This window comes from Aegilops tauschii, chromosome 7, assembly GCF_002575655.3.
Source record: "Aegilops tauschii subsp. strangulata cultivar AL8/78 chromosome 7, Aet v6.0, whole genome shotgun sequence".
Classification (NCBI taxonomy): domain Eukaryota; kingdom Viridiplantae; phylum Streptophyta; class Magnoliopsida; order Poales; family Poaceae; genus Aegilops; species Aegilops tauschii.
Window position 1 is genome coordinate 322094819 of NC_053041.3, and position 21241 is coordinate 322116059.

The 21241-nt window shown below is 46.6% G+C and overlaps 1 protein-coding gene across 16 annotated transcripts in view; it reads right to left on the bottom strand.

The window, feature by feature from the left end:
- Positions 1 to 10998: 10998 nt before the first annotated feature.
- The window catches only part of LOC109778470 (uncharacterized), a 42649-nt gene continuing 32406 nt past the window's right edge, over positions 10999 to 21241 (bottom strand). For all 16 annotated transcript variants that reach the window (XM_073503243.1, XM_073503241.1, XM_073503242.1 and 13 more), the window contains 3 exons: positions 12461 to 12520; positions 12194 to 12383; positions 10999 to 11366 (listed from right to left, as the gene is read on the bottom strand). In XM_073503243.1, the coding sequence (XP_073359344.1) occupies positions 12249 to 12383; positions 12461 to 12520 (195 nt within the window). In that variant the 3' untranslated portion in view covers positions 10999 to 11366; positions 12194 to 12248. The remainder of the gene's footprint in view (positions 11367 to 12193; positions 12384 to 12460; positions 12521 to 21241) is intronic.

Sequence of the window (21241 nt, forward strand, 5' to 3'; positions counted from 1 at the left end):
GGCACTCTCCAAGTCGAGCATAGGGTACAAGTCCCCTTCAAGATCGGAGCATACGAAGACACTTTGGAGTGCGATGTTGTTCCTAACCGTTTGCCACCTCCTTCTTGGACGGCCATGGCAATCCGACCGAGGTGTCATCCACAACGGGCGTACAAATCACTATAGCTTCAAGATGAAAAGAAAGGAGTATGTGCTACGACCTATTTCTCCAAGCCAAGTGATCGCCGACAAGCAAGCCACCCATCGTGGAGAGAATGGTGAGAGAGCGAACCACCAAAAAGAGAGTGAGTGCCACAAGCCAAAATTGAGTGCCTCCACGATGAGCTACAAGAAGAACTTAGTCCTATTTGCCACCAAACGTGAGATGAGAGAAGTGTGTGAGAACCCATCAAGTGTCATGCACTATGTCCTCTTGTGCAAGGACGAGGCACCAAAAGCTAACACCTCTCACAATCTACCTTTAGTGTTATCTTCTCTATTGCAGGAATTCCAAGATGTTTTCCCCGACGAGCTACCTCCGGGTCTACCTCCACTACGAGGCATCGAGCACCGCATCGACCTCATCCCTGGAGCACCACTTCCGAATAAGGCCCCATATCGCGTCAACCCCGAAGAAACCAAAGAAATACAAAGTCAAGTAAAACATCTCATAGACCATGGAGATGTGCATGAAAGTTTGAGTCCTTGTGCCGTACCGGTCATTCTTGTGCCAAAAAGAGACGGTAGCTTTCGCATGTGTTCCGATTGTAGACCTATCAATGCTATCACCGTTCGCTATAGGCACCCCATTCCACGCCTTGATGATATGCTAGATGAACTTAGTGGTGCCACTATTTTTTCCAAAATTGATCTCAAGAGTGGTTACTATCAAATACGCATACAAGAGGGTGATGAATGGAAAACCGCTTTCAAAACAAAGTTTGGTTTGTATGAGTGGTTAGTTATGCCTATGGGTTTATCGGAAGCACCTGGTACTTTCATGCGTCTTATGCATTATGTGTTCCGACTTACATTGGTGAGTTCGTTGTGGTCTACTTCGACGATATCCTTGTTTTTAGCAAATCTCTCAAAGATCATGTCACCCACCTTCGAACCGTGTTGCAAACTCTTCGAAAAGAGCGTCTCTATGCTAACATGGACAAATGCCTTTTGGCGTTGATAAGCTTGTTTTCTTGGGTTTTGTAGTATCTTCTAAGGGTGTTCATGTTGATGAATCTAAAATCAATGCTATTAAAACTTGGCCCCAACCAACCAACTTGCAACAAGTGCGTAGTTTCCTTGGTCTAGCCGGTTTCTATCGTAGATTTGTGAAGGATTTTAGCACCATTGCATCTCCTTTACATGCTTTGAGCAAGAAGAACGCATCCTTTGTTTGGGGACCATCTCAAGATAGCGCATTTAATGAGCTTAAGAATTTGCTTACTCATGCTCCCGTGCTTGCATTACCCAATTTTGACAAACCCTTTGAAATTCATTGCGATGCTAGTGGTAATGGCATAGGAGGTGTGTTAACGCAAGAGAAGCGCCCCATAGCATACTTTAGTGAGAAACTTTCTGGAGTGCAACTCAATTACCCCATCTATGACAAAGAGCTATATGCTTTAGTGCGAGTTTTGTGTGAATGGGAACATTACCTTCGCCCTCATGAATTTGTCATCCATACCGACCATGAAACACTTAAGTATCTTAATGGTCAAACTAAGTTGAACAAGTGTCATGCTAAATGGAGTGAGTTTATTGAGTCATTTCCTTATGTCATCAAGAATATTAAAGGCAAAGAAAATGTTGTGGCGGATGCACTTTCCCGTATATGCATGCTTGTTACTAAACTTGAATTGAATGTCATTGGCTTTGAGCACATAAAAGACTTGTATGCGCATGATCCTACTTTTGCTATTCCTTATGCCAAGTGTTTGACGCATACATCTTGGGAACGCTATTACATCAAAGATGATTATCTTATGAGAGCTAACAAACTTTGCATCCCCGAGTCTTCTCTTCGTTTGTTGCTTTTGCAGGAATCTCATGGAGGAGGACTAATGGGACACTTTGGACGCGACAAGACACTTGCTACGCTCTCCAAGAACTATTTTTGGCCCAAGATGTTTCGCGACGTCAACCGCTTCACCAACCGATGCTCTACATGCCGCATAGATAAGTCTAAAGCTCAATCTCATGGACTCTATATGCCTCTACCAATTCCATATCAACCATGGGAGGATATTAGCATGGATTTTGTGCTTGGTTTGCCTAGAACTAGAAATGGAAAGGATTCCGTGTTTGTTGTTGTGGATCAATTCTCTAAAATGGCACATTTCATACCATGCAACAAGATAGACGATGCTTCACATGTTGCAAATCTCTTTTGTAGGGAAATCTTGCGACTACATGGAGTGCCAAAGACGATTGTCTCGGATCGCGACGTCAAGTTCTTGAGTTTCTTTTGGAAGACCTTATGCGCCAAGCTTGGAATCAAGCTCTTGTTCTCTTCGGCATACCATCCTCAAACCGACGGCCAAACGGAAGTGACGAACTGTACACTCTCCACTCTACTACGTGTGTTGACAAAGAAGAACATCAAGGAGTGGGAGGAGTGCCTACCAATCGCCGAGTATGCCTACAACCGTGCAAGACATTCGACTACCGGCAAGTCCCCCTTCGAGGTCGTAGTACTCAAAAGAATCGCCACAATACACCCGGACAATTAGAATTCAAAAAAATTTGTCGTTATTGTCGCAAGCATACGACTCATCACGAAATAAAGAAATAGGAACACTGGACATGGACCGAACTGTCTCACGACGTTCTGAACCCAGCTCACGTACCGCATTAATGGGCGAACAGCCCAACCCTTGGAACCACCTACTCAAAATAAAAATAGATGTTTTACTACCAGTCACAAGCTTTATGTTAGGCGCAGTACTCATGCAGGAACTTATGAGCAAGAATTGTTACGGCTTCAACGCATTGTCCCCATTGGACATTCTTCCTCTACCACTACAAGAGCGCACCAACATGGACGCGAGTGCACGAGTGAACTTTCTCAAGAAGATGCATGAAGATACAAGGCACACCATCGAGCGCCAAGTACAACGACTCGCGACCAAGCTCAACGTCAACAAGCAACCCATGATATTCAACATCGAAGATCTTGTGTGGCTACACCTTCGCAAGGACTGCTTCCCCAATGAACGCAAGTCCAAACTTGTACCACGAGCCGATGGACCCTTCAAGGTGCTTGCACGCTACAACAACAACGCCTACAAGATCGACATCCCACGCGACAAGTACTCCGTGAGCGACATCTTCAACGTCAAAGATCTCTCCCCATACCATGGTAATGAGGATTTTGATGCGAGGTCGGATCTTTCCCAAGGGAGGGGAGATGATGCGGAGCATCCTATGGTCATCCCCATGGACCTACCATCGTCTCACCAAGTGCCAAGAGGACCGATGACACGAGCACGAGCTAGAGCTCTCGAGAACGAGGTGACTTCCTTCCTTAGTGATATCACATATGATCCACTCGAGACATGGCTACTACCCAAGTCCGAGATGTTGTGCATGATTAGGTATCAAGAGGACCCTTCCGAAGATGCACGTGAAGACGGACAATTCCCCAAGTTCATGGACGAAAAGAACCAACGGAAGGAGTCAAGAACAGCTTCCAGACCCCGGACATCCGGCCATGACCCCGGACATCCGGCCCCTGAAGCATTGCCCACAGTAGCCGCCAAGCCGCCAAGTACCTACAGGCCCCGGACATCCGGCTCGAAGCCCGGAAATCCGGCACCCTCTATCCAGAGAGCACAGAGGCCGACTCCGCCAGTCCGGACATCTGAACCCCCAGCCCGGACATCCGGCCCGTCCCGAGCCTCCGGACATCCGGCCCATCGCCCGGACATCCGGACCCCGCCTATCCAGAGAGCATCAAGGCCAGCATCGACCACCTGGACATCCGGCGCCAGCCCGGACATCCGGCACCTCGCGAAGGCCCGGACATCCGGCCCGACGCCCGGACATCCGGCCTCCCCTGTCTGCGCACAGTGTAAGGGCCGAGGCCCATGTACCCCTTCGCCCACCTAGACTATATATACTCCTCCTCCTCCCTCTTTCTAGGGTTAGCGTTGTGATAGCTCATTTGTGAGATAGAGCCTCACTATCCATACGAATCTACTCCTTGAGAGAGCGCGACCCCTCTTCGAAAAAGATCCATGTTGGATTCAAGACCCCCTCTTGGGTGGCCCCATCAAGACCTCCTCACGGAGAAGAACCGGTTACCCTTTGTATCATCCTTTGTTGATCGTGGATCTTGTATCTCCTCTTGTGTTTCGAGGATCTAGCATATGTGTGACCATATCTTGTTGGTTTGAGTGATTCTCTTGTGTTTTCCCTCGTGTTTCCCCTCGTGTTCTTCGTGTTCTTAGTTGGGATCCGCTCCTTTCGTGAAAGATCGACCGTCTAGGGTTCCACCCTACATCAACATGCCTAAGTTCTCCTGAAGCAATGATCCCGAAGACTGCCTCTATTGGGCATTGAAGGTCGACAAGATATTTCGTCTTCACAATTATGAAGAGAAAAAGAAGATTGACATGGCCTCACTTAAGTTCCAAGACCACGTCCTTATTTGGTGGGAGCAAGCCATAGAGCGGCGCCAAGCTAAAGGCGACCCACCCATCACAACATGGAATCAAATGAAGGAGATCCTGTCGCCGCCATCAGCCACACGGGCTCCACCCGTCGGCGCCTTCCGACGACGATGGGTGGGGAGAAAGGGTTGGCACCGGCAGTTGCGGGTGGGGAAGCTGCCCTCATGTCGCCCTTCGTAGGGGCGATCGATGGGTGCGGGGGAAAAGAAGATGTGTAGAAATAGAAGTCCCACCAGAAAACTCATAAGAGATGCTTGATCGCAAGCATAGTTAAAAAAGGCATGCCTAAGCGGCGCTTAAGCGCGCCTAGGCTCTAGGCGTTGGCAAAACGCATTGCGCATAACTACGCTTAATCTGCACATAATTGCGCATAAGCATACGCTTTGGTCAGTAAAGCGTAAGGCGGTGGCAAAACGCACAATTTACGCCTGGTGCTTTTTTGAACTATGATCGCAAGTAGAGTTAGTCCGCAAGGTGGGCTCAAGTCGACTATGATGAGGAACACTAGATGAGAAGAAAGAAAACACATGCCAGATCTGTTTGGCTACTTCTAGATGCTTCCACTCTAGTGTAGTATTTCTTTCCTTTTCTTTTCTATCCTATCTACTGTTTTCTAGAGTCTTCGAGTTGTGAGTAGCTATGAGTAGAATTGTGAAACTTACATAATGTTTTCAAGAGTACTCCAGCTATAAATAGAAGTATGTGAAGGCTTCCCAAAGCCCTATAAATAGAGGTCCTCGCCTCTACTTTGGAGGCAGACTATGTACCCCTACCTATAATAGAACTTGTTGTTCTTATCTAAGATCTTGAAGTAGATCTTGTGCCCTAGGAGTTCTGGATTGAACTCTTGCTGCCCTATCAACCTACATTCGCCTCTAGAGCGATATCTAGCGCAGCACGTTGAAGTTGTTCCTTCAACACTTGTGTTGTACACATTGTAGCAGCAAGGTGGAGTTGCTCCTCCACAAACTTTGTGCTGCTTCAGGTGGTATCAGAGCCTCGTTGACCCATACTAGTTCTTGATGTCCTCTTCGAGAGTAAGTTGCAGCAAGCAATGGAGCAATTGGAGAAGAGGATGGATGCTGCTGAACAACAAATCAAAGAGCTGCGTGAAGATCTTAATAGGAGATTTGACCAGCTGGTTGAGATGATAAGAAAGGGTGTCCCCCCTGCTACCAATGAAGGAGATTCATCTAAAGAAGAGGAAGATGTTCATCAAGGAAGAAGGAGAGGTAATCTTGGAGCAAGACCGCCACGACAACATGTTGTTCAACGTGCTTCAAGAAGGCCAATTTATGTTGAGGCTTCTGAAGGTGAAGAATATGATGATGCCCTTGAAGAGCCAAATCTCTACGCATATCGGAGAGCACCCAACCCTACATATGCAAGAGATACATACAAGGTGAAAGCTGAGATCCCAAGTTTTAATGGAAATGTTGACATTGAAGGGTGCCTGGATTGGTTATATGAAGTGGAGACTTTCTTTGAGGTCATGGAGGTTCCGGAAGATCATAGAGTTCCTTTGGTCGCATACAAACTGAAAGGAGGAGCCGGTGCATGGTGGCATCGCGTTCAAGAGGAGCGCAGGCTCAGAGGAGAACCTCGTGTTAGAACTTGGCGACAAATGAAAGGCCTCTTGGAAGGGAGATTTTTGCCCGCTGATTATGACCAGATCCTATTTATCCAATTTCAAAATTGTGCTCAAGGAAATAGGACTGTTTCAGATTACACGGAGGAGTTTCTAAGGCTACAAGTGAGGTGTAACCTTGCTGAAACTGAAGAGCAACAAGTTGCAAGGTACATCAATGGTCTCAATGATGCTATTCAAGATCGATTGATGATGCAACAAATCTGGTCCGTTGATCAAGCACAAGCTCTAGCCTTAAAGGCCGAGAGGTTTGTGAGGATGAGAAAGACAACTAAGGCTCCATATCCTCCATATCCTCATACCGAAGGCTCATCTAGGAGCCAACCTAATAGAGTGAAAGAAAGACCACTCCACCAAAGACAAAACAGCCCATCCCGAAGCAAACTAGAGGCAAGGGTAAGGCAAATGAAGGCCCAAAGTGCTATAAATGTGGTAAAGAGGGACACATATCCAGCGGCTGCCCACTAAGGAAATTTGTTAACACGACTATCCATGATGGTGAAAGCAATGAGGAAGAATACGAATCTGAAGATGTAGACGGACAAGAGGTTTGTCAAGAAGAAGGTGAAGAGGTGGTATGTGTGATCTAGCGTGTCCTATGTTCCACACTACAACTCGATGACACACAACGGAAGAAAATTTTTGAGAGCAAATGCACGGTGAATGGCAAGGTATGCAAACTAGTGATTGATAGTTGCAGCTGCGAGAATCTTATCTCCCAGAAGTTGGTGGACCATTTAAAGCTTGAAACCCATGATCATCCAAATCCCTACACTATTGGATGGATCAAGAAAGGAGTGAATATGAGGATCACCAAACAATGCAACCTGCCACTTTCTTTGGGTAAGCATTATCGCTCAAATGTGTTGTGTGATGTGGTTGACATGGATGCCAGCCATGTTCTTCTTGGAAGGCCTTGGCAATTTGATGTGGATACTACACACAAGGGCAAGGAAAATTCTTACTCTTTCATTTGGAACAAGAGAAGGATCATTATCTTACCAAACAAACCCGAAGGTAATACCTCTAAGGAGGAGGGGAAAACTATGTTAACTATCTCCCATACCTCTCATGAGTTTATGGAAGACTTGAAGGAGGCAGATTTGTGTGCTGCACTTGTTGTAAAGGGAGAAGAGCACCTGACTGTTGAAATTCCAGCAAAGGTACGTGGTTTATTGGCAGAATTTCAGAACATACTTGGGGAGCCACATGGCTTGCCACCGATGAGAGGAATTCAACATAGAATTGACTTAATTCCGGGAGCAAGTCTTCCTAATCTTCCACACTATCGAATGAGCCCAAAGGAGCATGGTATATTGAAGGAGAAAGTGGAGGAATTGTTGCAAAAGGGGCACATTCGAGAAAGTATTAGCCCATGTGTTGTACCAGCCCTACTCGCGCCAAAGAAAGATGGATCTTGGCGCATGTGTACGGACAGTAGAGCCGTTAACAAGATCACCGTAAGGTATAGATTCCCTATTCCGTCTGGATGATATGTTGGATCAGCTTAGTGGAGCAAGAGTGTTCACAAAGCTAGATTTAAGAAGTGGATATCATCAAATCCGTATAAGACCCGGGGATGAATGGAAGACCGCCTTCAAGACAAAGGAAGGGTTGTTTGAATGGCTAGTCATGCCATTTGGACTCTCAAATGCACCAAGTACCTTTATGCACTTAATGAATCAAGTCCTTAGACCCTTCTTATCCCACTTTGTTGTGGTCTATTTCGGTGACATCTTGATCTATAGCAAGGATGAGGATGAACACTTTGATCACATTCGGAAGGTGCTAGAAGTACTAAGGGAAAATGAGCTCTACGTCAACTTGAAGAAATGTGTTTTCCTGCAAACACAACTTCTTTTCCTAGGATTCGTCATAACATGTGACAGCATTCGTGTTGATGATTCTAAGGTTGAAGCAATCCGAGAATGACCAACTCCTAAGACCATTTCTGAGGTAAGAAGCTTTCATGGCCTTGCAACTTTCTATAGGCGATTTGTTAAGAATTTCAGCACTATCATGGCACCAATTACCGAGTGTTTGAAGAAAGGAAGGTTCCAATGGGCAGAAGCAGCTGAAGCTAGCTTTAATGAGATTAAACAAAAGCTATCACAATCTCCTGTCTTGGTACTACCTGATTTCAACAAGACTTTTGAGTTGGAGTGTGATGCAAGTGGAGTAGGCATTGGAGCTGTCCTATCTCAAGAAAGGAAGCCCATTGCTTTCTTTAGTGAGAAGTTAAGTGAAGCTAGACAGAAATGGAGTACCCATCAGCAAGAATTATACGCCGTTTTCAGAGCCTTGAAAACTTGGGAAGTCTATTTGCTGCCTAAAGAGTTCATTGTTTATAGCGACCATCAATCCTTGAAGCATTTTAGAAATCAAAAGCATGTTGACCGCATGCTAGCAAGATGGGCAGCATATCTTGAGAGATTTAACTATCTCATCGTGCATAAATCTGGAATAACTAACATAGTGGCCGATGCTTTGAGTCGTCGTGCATGCCTCTTGACTTCTTTTGAAGCTGAACTTCCGGGCATGGGTCAAATAAAGGAGTTGTATGAGGGTGACGAAGACTTTGGCCATGTTTGGGTAAAGCACGCAAGGGGCCAACCATTAGGTGATGACTATTTGATGCAAGATGGATATCTCTTCAAAAATGATCGTTTGTGCATTCCAAGAAGTTATCTACATGACAAGCTGGTTAGAGAGCTCCATTCAAGTGATCTTAGTGGCCATGTTGGACGGGACAAGACTATCGCTAACCTGGAAGCTCGCTACTTTTGGCCATAACTAAAGAGAGATGCTAGAAAGTTCGTTCAACGGTGCCCCGTATGTCAGACCTGCAAGGGCCAAGTCCAGAACACAGGGTTATACATGCCTTTGCCTGTTCCTGTTGCTCCATGGGAGGACATTTCTATGGACTTCGTCTTGCGCTTGCCAAGAACAAGACGAGGAAGTGATGCTGTATTTGTGGTCATGGATAGATTCTCTAAGATGGCTCATTTCATCCCATGCCGCAAGACAACGGATGCTCATCATGTGGCAAACCTATTCTTTCGAGAGGTGGTCAGACTTCATGGAGTTCCAAGGTCCATTGTCTCAGACCGTGATAGCAAGTTTCTTGCTGCATTTTGGCTCACTTTGTGGAAGCAATTCAACACTGAATTGAAATTTTCTAGCACTGCTCATCCACAAACAGATGGACAAACGGAAGTGGTGAACAAGTTTTTGGGTAATCTGATCCGTTGCATTTCTGGAGAAAGAAAGGGGCAATGGGATTTGGCTTTATCTCTTGCATAGTTCTCCTACAATAACTCCAAGCATAGATCCACAGGAAGGAGCCCTTTTTCCATTGTCTACACTAAAGTTCCAACACATGTGGTGGACCTGGTGAAGCTGCCATCAAGGGGAAACTCAAAATCAGCATTGTCCTTTGCTGATAATTACACCGAGTTATTTGAAGAGATTCGCGGCGCGTTGGAAGCACAAAATCAGAAATATAAACAACTTGCTGATTGCAAAAAGAGGCCAAAATCATTCCAAGTCGGTGATAAGATGATGGTCTACCTCCGAAAAGAGAGGCTGCCTTTAGGTGTTAAAGGAAAACTTAGGCAGCGAAGGTATGGGCCCTTCTCTATCATGAGAAAGATAAATGATAATGCTTATATGATAGATCTTCCAAGTGACATGGGTATCTCCAACACTTTCAATGTTGCGGACTTGACTCTCTACCATTCAGAAGAAGCGCTCTATGAAGATAACTCGAGGGCGAGTTCCAAACAACCAGGGGAGAATGATGAGGAACACTAAATGAGAAGAAAGAAAACACATGCCAGATCTGTTTGGCTACTTCTAGATGCTTCCACTCTAGTGTAGTATTTCTTTTCTTTTCTTTTCTATCCTAACTACTGTTTTCTAGAGTCTTCTAGTTGCGAGTAGCTATGAGTAGAATGGTGAAACTTACATAATGTTTTTTAGAGTATTCCAGCTATAAGTAGAAGTATGTGAAGGCTTCCCAAAGCCCTATAAATAGAGGTCCTCGCCTCTACTTTGGAGGCAGTAGAGGCAGACTATGTACCCCTACCTATAATAGAACTTGTTGTTCTTATCTAAGATCTTGGAGTAGATCTTGTGCCCTAGGAGTTCTGGATTGAACTCTTGCTGCCCTATCAACCTACATTCGCCTCTAGAGCGATATCTAGCGCAGCACGTTAAAGATGTTCCTTCAACACTTGTGTTGTACACATTGTAGCAGCAAGGTGGAGTTGCTCCTCCACAAACTTTGTGCTGCTTTTATATGAAATCACACCCACTGCAAAGTTAATTGATCAACTAATGCACTTTTGGCGAACTAAGTCTAACTCACATGGTTAGGTTACTTGTGGTGAAACCAACCCACTAGGGTTCAAATCCTAGACTTTGCACTGCTGCTCGCATTTTAGTTTAGGCTTTCCGACGATGTTTATTCTGTGTGAGTAGATGTTCCCGTCGACTACATAGGCTCCTATAGTATTTTCATCAATCTAAGATGATGTGCCAGCTCAGTCTCTCAAAGGAGCTCATAGGGGTAAAGTGTGCATGCATGTGTTTATAGAAGTGAGTGTATGTGTGTATGTATGAGCGCCTACGTCTATTGTGTCTGAAAAAACTAAAGCGATTTTGCGACATGTACGAAATTGCAGGTCCTAGGCAAGTTCATGTATGAACAGCTAATTATCTCAAATATAAATACATGGGCTTACATGACAACATGTGATGCACAAATATCTAGCTAGGTATTCGATCCACTTGTCAAAATGCCTACTCTACAAAGCCATTATGCAAAAGGAACTTGGACGTTGATCATAAATGCTGAGTGGGCACCAAATACTCTTGTAAGTTGTAACTGTTAAGTATGGACAAAGATCTACGAAGGCATATAACTTTAGGAAGAATAGCCCCTCAACGTATGCCCATGCATCGTATGGTTGTAACATGTGTAGCTGTACTCCCATCAGCATGCACTGAGAGGTCTTCTAGGAGTAGAGTATAAGGAAACGAACCCTCCCACCTCTTGTTCAAAAACACTACACAAATGTTGAGAAAATGGTTCAGAGCATCATCTGTATAGGCAAAAGCGCTACAAAGGAACAACATCTTTAAGTGAAACAAAGAGCCTTTTTGAATTTGAAGTCTCGGAAGAAGAGGACCTATATGAGTTGTATCTCTTTGTAAAAATCATATACTCTGGTCCCTCTTAGTTGAAGCATGCTTTGTACTCCCTCCGTACAGACGGACACAAGCATGAGTTGTACTACTTTAGTAGTGATCCAAACACTCTTATACTCCCTCCGTTTCAAAATAGATGACTCAACTTTGTACCAAAGTTAGTACAAAGTTGGGTCATCTATTTTGGAACGGAGGGAGTATTAGTTTACAGACTGATATTATGTATGTTGCAGACTTTAACATGTATGTATAAGTGTAACTCAGAAAAATTATGATGTTTTGAATGTATTTTTCAGAAGAAAGTAAAAGTTATCATTTTTTCACATGCACTGTTTGCAAAAATAAATCCTCCCTCCAATCCATATTAATCATTGAAGCTGGTTTAGTACAAAGTTGTACTAACTTTGACCTAACCCAGTGTCAATTAATATGGATCATAGGGAGTAAATACATGTACAACTTCTGTTAATGCGCATTACGAGAGGCTGTGTTGTGTTGTGAACCTACAATTAGTAGTCATACTTAGAGAAATTCATCGCAGGCAAAGGACAAACATTTGTAAGCAGATAGTGTGGTTAACTAAGTGGAGCAGTTTTAGTTCTAAGGAAGCCAGAATGCAGGCAGTTACTAAAAACAAGGAAATGAAGAAATGCAACAAGCGTGCACAAGTCAAATTGTTACTTACTCTTTACAGAAAAGACAATCAGAAATATACTTGTGTCCGTCTGTACATGGTCAGCTTATTTCACTTGGTCACCTCTCAAACCTATTGCGTCAGAAATATCTTCACTGCTGCCTTCAGGCAATTTCATTTCCTTCACTTCCTCAAGCTGCCTGAGGAGATCTAACCTCTCGGGGCCATATGTGGATGGGATCTACAATACACAAATATACACTTACATTTACATGTTGCAACGAAGGGAGTAACAAGGGTTTGTACAGAGTTACAAACCATGGAAGGCACATATCTCTGGATGAAAGCCAAAATAGCAGCATGCCCAACAGCAGTAACCTGGAAACAAAGGCACCTGTTTATAATGCTCTGACATGGACACAACTGCACTAAAGACGAAATTCACAAGCTAAGAAATATGATTCAAACTCTTAGGCACACAAAACAAAATCCTTGACCATCACAACTTGGTGTTAAACGAGATTGGATTGTCTAGTCAGTATGGATAACAATGGATGAAGCAAAGAGATTACAGGATTATGGCACAAAACTGGAAGAAAGAAACAGTATGGACCTCTGGAGACTTGTTCTCCTACACCTTGATTTGTGGGAACGCAATCAGTAGGGGAGGATTAGATTAGGATCAATATGGGAGCACTTGGGAGCCATTGAAGGGAAGATGCAGCTAGGGCTGGAGGCCCTAGGTGCAGATGTTATGTGTGAGGAGCCGAGGGGCAGAGAAAGAAGGGGTGTCTTCTAATTCTCTGCTTCATTAAATCTCACGGTGGCTACCTCATTTTTATTTTATATATAATATATAGAGGGTCTGCCTTACAAACCGACTCTGAGTCTCTGACTATTGAACAAACCTATGGTCTATTCATAGTTTCATACGGACTAACCTATTGCTTTCCTATCAATAGTAATAAGTCTACCTAAGGACTCTAATAGGAATTCCTCCTGATGATGTGTTCCCCTAATCTGGAGGATTACCAGGAGAGGCTCCATCTTGTATTGGTGTTATCTCTGAACTAGACTGCGGAGGCACCGAGTGGCAACCATGACCATGACCCGTATATGTCTGCCCCTACATAACATCTCTCCTTCCGTCGACGAACAGCTCGTCCTCAAGCTGGAACGCAATATAAAGACGCTTGAAAGCTTCAACATCTTCCCATGAAGCATCTGAAGCTGGAAGGCCTTCCCGCTGAATAAGCACTTGCCACACACCTCTGTACAGCTTGGCTCGAAAGACCTTGGCTGGCGAAGGAACCACACTACCATGGTTTGCGGTGGCCACCGAAAGGTCTTCCTGAGGGTCCTCTCTCCAGATTCAGTGGTTGACTTCAGTGGGGAGTCATATATGGGTCATATACGAGAGGGCAGGGGCCCCTCTCCAACAGCTTCAGTGGGCAGCCGCGGTCGCACATCGCATGTAGCTGCTGGGATCGTGGAAAAGTGATGGCAACAACACATAAGTGACGTCGATGGTAGTGCTACTCGAGCACCCTAGGTCTGACATGAGTTAGTTATACCTCGCAATGGCTATGTTTTTACGTTGTTACCTTGTTGAAGGCATCGCTCAGATATATGGAAAATGGCTTTCGCGCAGCTTTACATATAAAGCAACACAGCCAAACTCATGGTGATGAGGAGAACCTCTTACAAAGCAGATCGAAAGAAAGAAAGAAAGAAATACAGGAGAATCCACACCCTACCACAAAGCACCCTAGACTACCGACGAAGAAGATGACTAGCCACCAGGGGAAATCACCGGACCTCAGTCCACCACACTCACCAAGCTGTTGTCGGAGAGGGCCCCCTGCCCTCCTGCTCCGGATCGTGGAGCCCGAACCTGCAAGCGAATAGCGAGGACCGTGGGTGCAACCACCCACGCCAGAGTCGAGGAGACCTCAAGTCAGGATCCGAATAAGTCTGCCAATGACAACTCGGTGTGCTGGAGGAAACCTGGGCTCCACGACGACACCCTCAGGAGGAAGACGAAACTGCGCGTCATCGCCGTCGAGACCAAGTAGTCAGTCCGGAAGTAATGCGCTCCCTTGAGTTTGTCCAGAAGTTCTTCCACTACAGGAATAGGATACTTGTCCTTAATTGTTCCTTTCGATAGTCCACACATGCGCCATGATCCATCATGCTTTTTGACAAGGATGACTGGTGCTGATAACGCAGAATTGCTTAGGCGGATGAGCTATTGAGCTAGGAGCGCAGAGCATTGTCGTTCTAACCCATCCTTCTGTAAGGCTGGATATTGATAAGGCCGCACCAGCATGGCTGTTGTGTCAGTGTGCAAGTGGATGCGGTGGTCGTGACTGCGCTCAGGAGGAAGACCTGTGGGATCGTCTAAGAGGGAGTCAAACTCGAGAAGAAGCTCCGTTGGGAGGTCCAGGGACTGGCCCAGAAGTTGTTGCAAGGCGAATTGGGTTTGTCAGTATGACCTCCCCATTCCATGCAACTTGATGGTCGGCCACACCAGAAGGACATCCGGAGACGTTTGAAATCCCAAAGGACGGGACCCAATATGCCCAGCCACTGCACACCGAGGACAACATCGAGCCCACCGAGTGGTATTGCAAATAAGTTGATGAAAAATGGCTCCATGCCAATGACACTGTTGATATTAACCTCAGTGTATCTGCACTTGATTTTTTGCTTTATTTCCTTGATTCACATAAGGACGGTCATATGCATGATGGATGTTTGCATGCTGATCGTCTCTCACCAGAAACGTGCTGAGTTCACGTTCCGGTGGTTAGTTTTTTTGGTTCCTAGTTGATAGGCTTAGCTGGTAGCTTATGACTCGGCACGATTCAGGCTCGTGGGATGGCACGCACAACTGTTGGATCGTGGCGAGCTTTCAGTTTTCTGTTAGCGACTGAATAAAAGGAAAGACAGAAAATGACGCAAGTTTTTACGCGTCGCAAAAGCTCTTTCTCTGTGGCTGCGTTCCTGCTCTCTGTTCCCTTCCACCTCGTGTGCGTGTGTTGTATCATTCAGAGAGAAAAGATTCAGAGAGAGAGCGACTAGATCACAGCCTCAAAACCAACAATTGGTATTCAGAGCTTTAGGGTTAGGACCTTGGGCGTTTGGCGGCGGTGATCGGAGGTGGTTTTTGGCGGCGGCGATGGGGGATACGTCTCCCAAGAAAGTCGACGGGAAGAGCAGCAGCGCCGGCGGCAGAAAGTACACGCCACCGGCGGCAAGGAAGCCCAGCGCAGGCGAAGAAACTGCCGTGGTGCTGGCTGCATCGTCGAGAGCCACAAACGTGCCGATACAGTATCCGATGCTGACGGACACGAACTACTCTCTGTGGGCCATCAAGATGAAAGTGTTGATGAAGGCGCTCCGCGTCTGGTCGGCGATTGACGGCTCCGGCGATTACGACCAAGCGGCGGATGAGGGGGCCTTTGCGGCGCTCTCTCAGTCCGTCCCAGATCATGTTATGCTGCAGGTTGCAGACTGCAACACCGCGCAAGAGGTGTGGGAGATGATCCGATCTGCGCGCGTCGGGGAGGATCGCGTGAAGAAGGCGCGCGCGCGGCAACTGAAGAGGCAGTTCGATCGCCTCGACATGGCGGACGGGGAAACTATCCCGGAGTTTGCCAGGAAACTCACCACGTTGGTGAGTGAGATCCGCTCCCTCGGCGTCACCCTTGGGGAGGAGGCCGTGGTGGAGCAGTTGTTCAGTGCTGTGCCGGATCGCTTCGCCGACATCGTCAACACCATCGAGCAGTGGGGCGACGTCACCACGATGACGGTGCAGGAGGCCGTCGGACGCCTCACGGCGTTCGAGGAGAACCAGCGGGGGCGCCGCCAGCGCCGTGGCGACAACAGCGAGCAGTTGATGCTCGTGACCCGCGCGCTGGAAACCCTTATGAAGGGGAAGAAGTTCGTCGACAACAACGGGGCCTCCAGCTCTGGTGCAAAGAAAGGAGGCAGCCAGAGCGGTCGCCAAGGCGGCGGGCAGGACAAAGGCCGTGGTGATCGCGGTCAGAACAATGGAAAGGGCAAACAGAAAAAGTATCGTAAGTTTGACATCTCAAAAGCAAAATGCTTTAACTGTGATGTGAATGGACACTTTGCCTCGGACTGTCCGGAGCCGAAGCGGGAGCGTGCAAACCTGGCGCAGAAGCAAACTGATGAAGATCCAGCCTTGCTCATGACCAAGGTGTGTGAACTTGTTGAGAACACCGAAATCACAAGAGACAAGGTCATGTTGCACGAAGAAAAAGTTATGCCGAAACTGACAGGGTCATCAGACAAGTCTTGGTATCTTGACACTGGAGCAAGCAACCACATGACAGGCTGTCTGGACAAGTTCGCCGAGCTGGACCGAAAGATCACCGGTTCAGTTCGATTCGGAGATGGATCAGTTGTGGGCATTGAGGGATGCGGCTCAGTTCTCTTTGTTGCACACAACGGCGAGCACCGGCTGTTAATTGAAGTTTATTTCATCCCGAAGCTGAAAAGTAATATAATCAGTCTAGGGCAGCTGGATGAATTTGGTTGCAAGTACTCCGTCGATGAAGGTTTGATGACTGTGCTGGATAAAGAGAGAAAGGTCCTTGCAAAAGTTAGAAGAACACCAAACAGGCTCTACATACTGAATATTGAGCAGTCTGACCCAGTTTGTCTATTGTCCAAGACTTCAGAGGTTCCCTGGTTGTGGCATGCACGCTATGGGCATATAAGTTTTCATGCTTTGAGACTGCTAGCAAAGGAGGCCATGGTGCGTGGCTTACCAATGATTGATCAGATTGATCGTTTGCGTGAGAGCTGCTTGGTTGGCAAACAAAGAAGAGCTCCATTCCCTGCTGAAGCCTCATACCGAGCAGATCGAGCACTTCAATTGCTGCACGGGGACCTTTGTGCTCCTATCTCCCCTCCAACCTTTGCCGGGAAGAATTATTTTCTGCTGCTAGTTGATGACCACACAAGGTACATGTGGGTTGTGCTGATCAGAAGCAAAGATGAAGCACTTGAGGCAGTTAAGAAGATAAGAGCAGCAGTAGAGGTTGAACTTAATCTGAAGGTGATGGCACTCAGGACAGATCGTGGAGGGGAATTCATGTCAAAGAATTTTGCTCAATTCTGTGAAGGCCTTGGGATCAAGCACTACTTGACGGCGCCATACTCTCCACAACAGAACGGCGTTGTTGAGAGAAGAAATCAGACTGTTGCTGGAATGGCTCGAAGCCTTCTGAAAGCCAAGGGAATGCCTGGACAATTTTGGGGTGAGGCAATAGCTACAGCAGTCTATCTACTGAATCGTGCACCAACAAAAAACATGCACGGGATGACACCTTATGAGGCCCTGTACAAACGAAAGCCTAATGTCGAGCACCTTCGTACATTTGGGTGTATAGGGCATGTGAAGAAAGTTGGACGGCACCTCCCAAAGTTGGCCGACCGGAGTACTGAAATGGTGTTGATTGGGTATGAACCAAATAGTAAAGCATACAGACTGTTCGACCCACACATGAAGAAGCTGTGTGTGTCTCGAGATGTTGTGTTCGAGGAGGACAGATGCTGGGAATGGACCACCGACGATGCTGAGGGGATCTCGGAGACTTTCTCAGTACAGTATAATGTACACCTTGATGATGCTTGTCATGTAGCCCAGCCAAAGCATACTGTTCACCATCCGACAAGAACAAGTCTGAAGGAGAACAAGCTGGCAGATGAAGAAATAGCAGCAGGGTTCAGACCAGAGGATTTTGTTACCCCAGCTAGAAATGAAGCACCTACTGGACCTCGGTTTGTGTCACGTCCGACCGGTGCCTCGACACCGACGAGCACCGAGGGACCACGCAGGTATCGCCTCATGGAAGAAGTCATCGAAGAAGCACCATTTGCAGCTGTGCCGGACACATGCCTTCTTGGTATAGAAGAACCTGAATCTGTGTTAGAGGCAAGAAAGGAAGAGGCATGGAGAGAAGCCATGGACTCAGAACTCAGGTCAATCGAGAGCAATGAAACCTGGGAACTCACTGACTTGCCAAAGGGACAGAAAGCAATTGGTTTGAAATGGATTTACAAACTAAAGAAAGATCCCGATGGCAAGGTCATCAAACATAAAGCAAGACTGGTTGCAAAGGGCTATGTTCAGCGTCACGGTGTAGATTATGAGGAGGTGTTCGCCCCTGTTGCACGACTCGAGTCAATCCGGCTTCTCATCGCAGTTGCAGCACAACAGAAATGGGAAATACATCATATGGATGTTAAGACCGCGTTTCTGAATGGTGAACTGAAAGAGGAGGTGTACGTCGCTCAACCCCCTGGATTTGAGATCAAAGGGCAAGAGCAAAAGGTTCTGAAGCTGCACAAAGCCCTCTATGGCTTAAAGCAAGCGCCTAGAGCATGGAATGAGAAACTGGACAGAACTTTGATTGATTTGGGATTTGAGAAATATCCACTTGAGCTTGCAATGTACAGAAGAGAAAAACTTGCTGTTGGAGTATATGTGGATGATCTTATAATCACAGGACCAAGCTCAACTGAAATAGAAAAATTTAAGGAGCAAATGAAGAACATGTTCAGTATGAGTGACTTGGGGCTCCTGAGTTATTATCTTGGCATAGAAGTGAAGCAACTGCCAAATGGAATTTTTCTGAATCAATCCAGTTATGCGGGCAAGATCTTAGAGAAAAGTGGGATGATCGACTGTTACTCTGCTCAAACCCCCATGGAAGCCCGCCTGCACTTGAGCAAGTCCAGCACCTGCAAACCAGTTGAGCCAACAATGTATCGCAGTATTATTGGGAGCCTGAGGTACCTGACACATACTCGTCCTGATATAACTTATGCAGTGGGCATAGTTAGCAGGTATATGGAGAAGCCTGCTGCAGATCATTTGGCTGCTGTTAAGCACATCCTGCGGTACATAAAAGGTACTTTGAACCTTGGTTGTTTCTATGGAAGAGAAGAGGGAATGACCATGCAGCTGTGTGGATACAGTGATAGTGATCATGGTGGTGATGTGGACGATCGAAAGAGCACCTCTGGAGTATTATTCTACCTCAACTCGAGCCCTGTGAGTTGGACATCACAGAAGCAGAAAGTAGTTGTGATATCTTCTTGTGAAGCAGAGTATGTTGCTGCTGCTTCGGGCGCCTGTCGGGCAGTGTGGCTGAGCAGATTGCTTGCAAGTCTGACAGGAGATGAGGCGGATCAGGTGACACTGAAGGTGGACAACCAGTCGGCTATTGCATTAAGCAAAAACCCCGTGCACCACGAAAGGAGCAAACATATTGATATTAAGTACCATTATGTTCGTGAATGCGTCGAGAATGGAACCATAGCAGTTGAATATGTGCGCACAGTTGATCAGCTAGCTGATGTGTTGACGAAGCCACTTGGAAAGCTGAAGTTTCTGGAGCTCAGAGACAGAATTGGGATGCGCACACTTGAGCAGATACTGCAAGGTTAAGGAGGTGATTGTTGATATTAACCTCAGTGTATCTGCACTTGATTTTTTGCTTTATTTCCTTGATTCACATAAGGACGGTCATATGCATGATGGATGTTTGCATGCTGATCGTCTCTCACCAGAAACATGCTGAGTTCACGTTGCGGTGGTTAGTTTTTTTGGTTCCTAGTTGACAGGCTTAGCTGGTAGCTTATGACTCGGCACGATTCAGGCTCGTGCGATGGCACGCGCAATTGTTGGATCGTGGCGAGCTTTCAGTTTTCTGTTAGCGACTGAATAAAAGGAAAGACAGAAAATGACGCAAGTTTTTACGCGTCGCAAAAGCTCTTTCTCTGTGGCTGCGTTCCTGCTCTCTGTTCCCTTCCACCTCGTGTGCGTGTGTTGTGTCATTCAGAGAGAAAAGATTCAGAGAGAGAGCGACTAGATCACAGCCTCAAAACCAACAGACACTGCTAGTGTTACAGTAAACACCGCTGCTGATCACATGTTCGCCATTGGCAACTGCAACCCGGATCCCAGCACGGAGGTTAAGTACCGCACCCACTTTGCCGATTAGCTCCTCGGTGAGAAAGATATGAGTCGAACCGGAGTCAACAAGAGCAAGAAGGAAGACACCACCGATGTCGACCCGAAGTTGCATGGTACTGGAGCTCCAGATACCCGTAAGGGCAGCAAAATTTGTGGCGGTTCCTCCTGTTGGGTGTTGTTAGTTGTCTCCTCGTCATCATCGGACTCACGTATGATGTGACGCATGAATAGCTTCTTATAACGGTGCCCTATTTTCGTCGCAATTGTAGCAGAGGCCCTATCATCGGCGCTCCTCCATCTCAGGTGGTGTCAAGCATTTGAATGCTCGTGTTGATCCTGTGACGCCAGCAGATGATGTAGTTCTTGCTCCTGCTATGGTAGATGAGCTACCCGCGTAAGTTATGGAACGACTAACCCAGTCACTTGCTAGAGGACCACTTGCTGGAAGATCGAGGACCTGTGTCCAGGGACTCCAAACGCTGAAAAGCACGAGTTACACTCGTAGCTTCTTCTAGATCAAAGAGCTCCCGGAGCTCAACATGCATCCTGATCGGATCTTGCAACCCTGCAATGAATATTTGCATTTCATGCTGGAGGGATAGGTTGGTCGTGCATGCCGAGAGGTTGAAAAAATTGTTGATGTAGTCCTCCAGGTACCTGCACCCCTCGCAACTCGATCAAATCCCCAATGAGGTTGCGCCAAGTGGATGGCCCAAAACGCTTGCTTGCAAGAGCAGAAAAACGATCCCAACCTGGGCGACTGTCCTCAGCACGTAGAAGGTGCATGTACCACTTGCGGGCCTTGCCAGACATGTGATAGGATGCCATCCAGACCTTATCGTTGGGGTGTGTGTCCTAGGCTCCAAAAATTGCTTGCACAAATTTAGCCAAGTTAGAGCATCTACAGCCGGACTTTGCAAATCCCGCCCCCTAAACGTCCACCGACGAGCCCAGGCGTGACCCCGAACAGCGCCGGACGGCCCCTCATATGTCCTGTCGGACAACCACACTCCTCATATCAAAACCCTCAAATTCATCATATGTCCTGTCGGACAGCCACACTCCTCATATCAAAACCCTCAAAT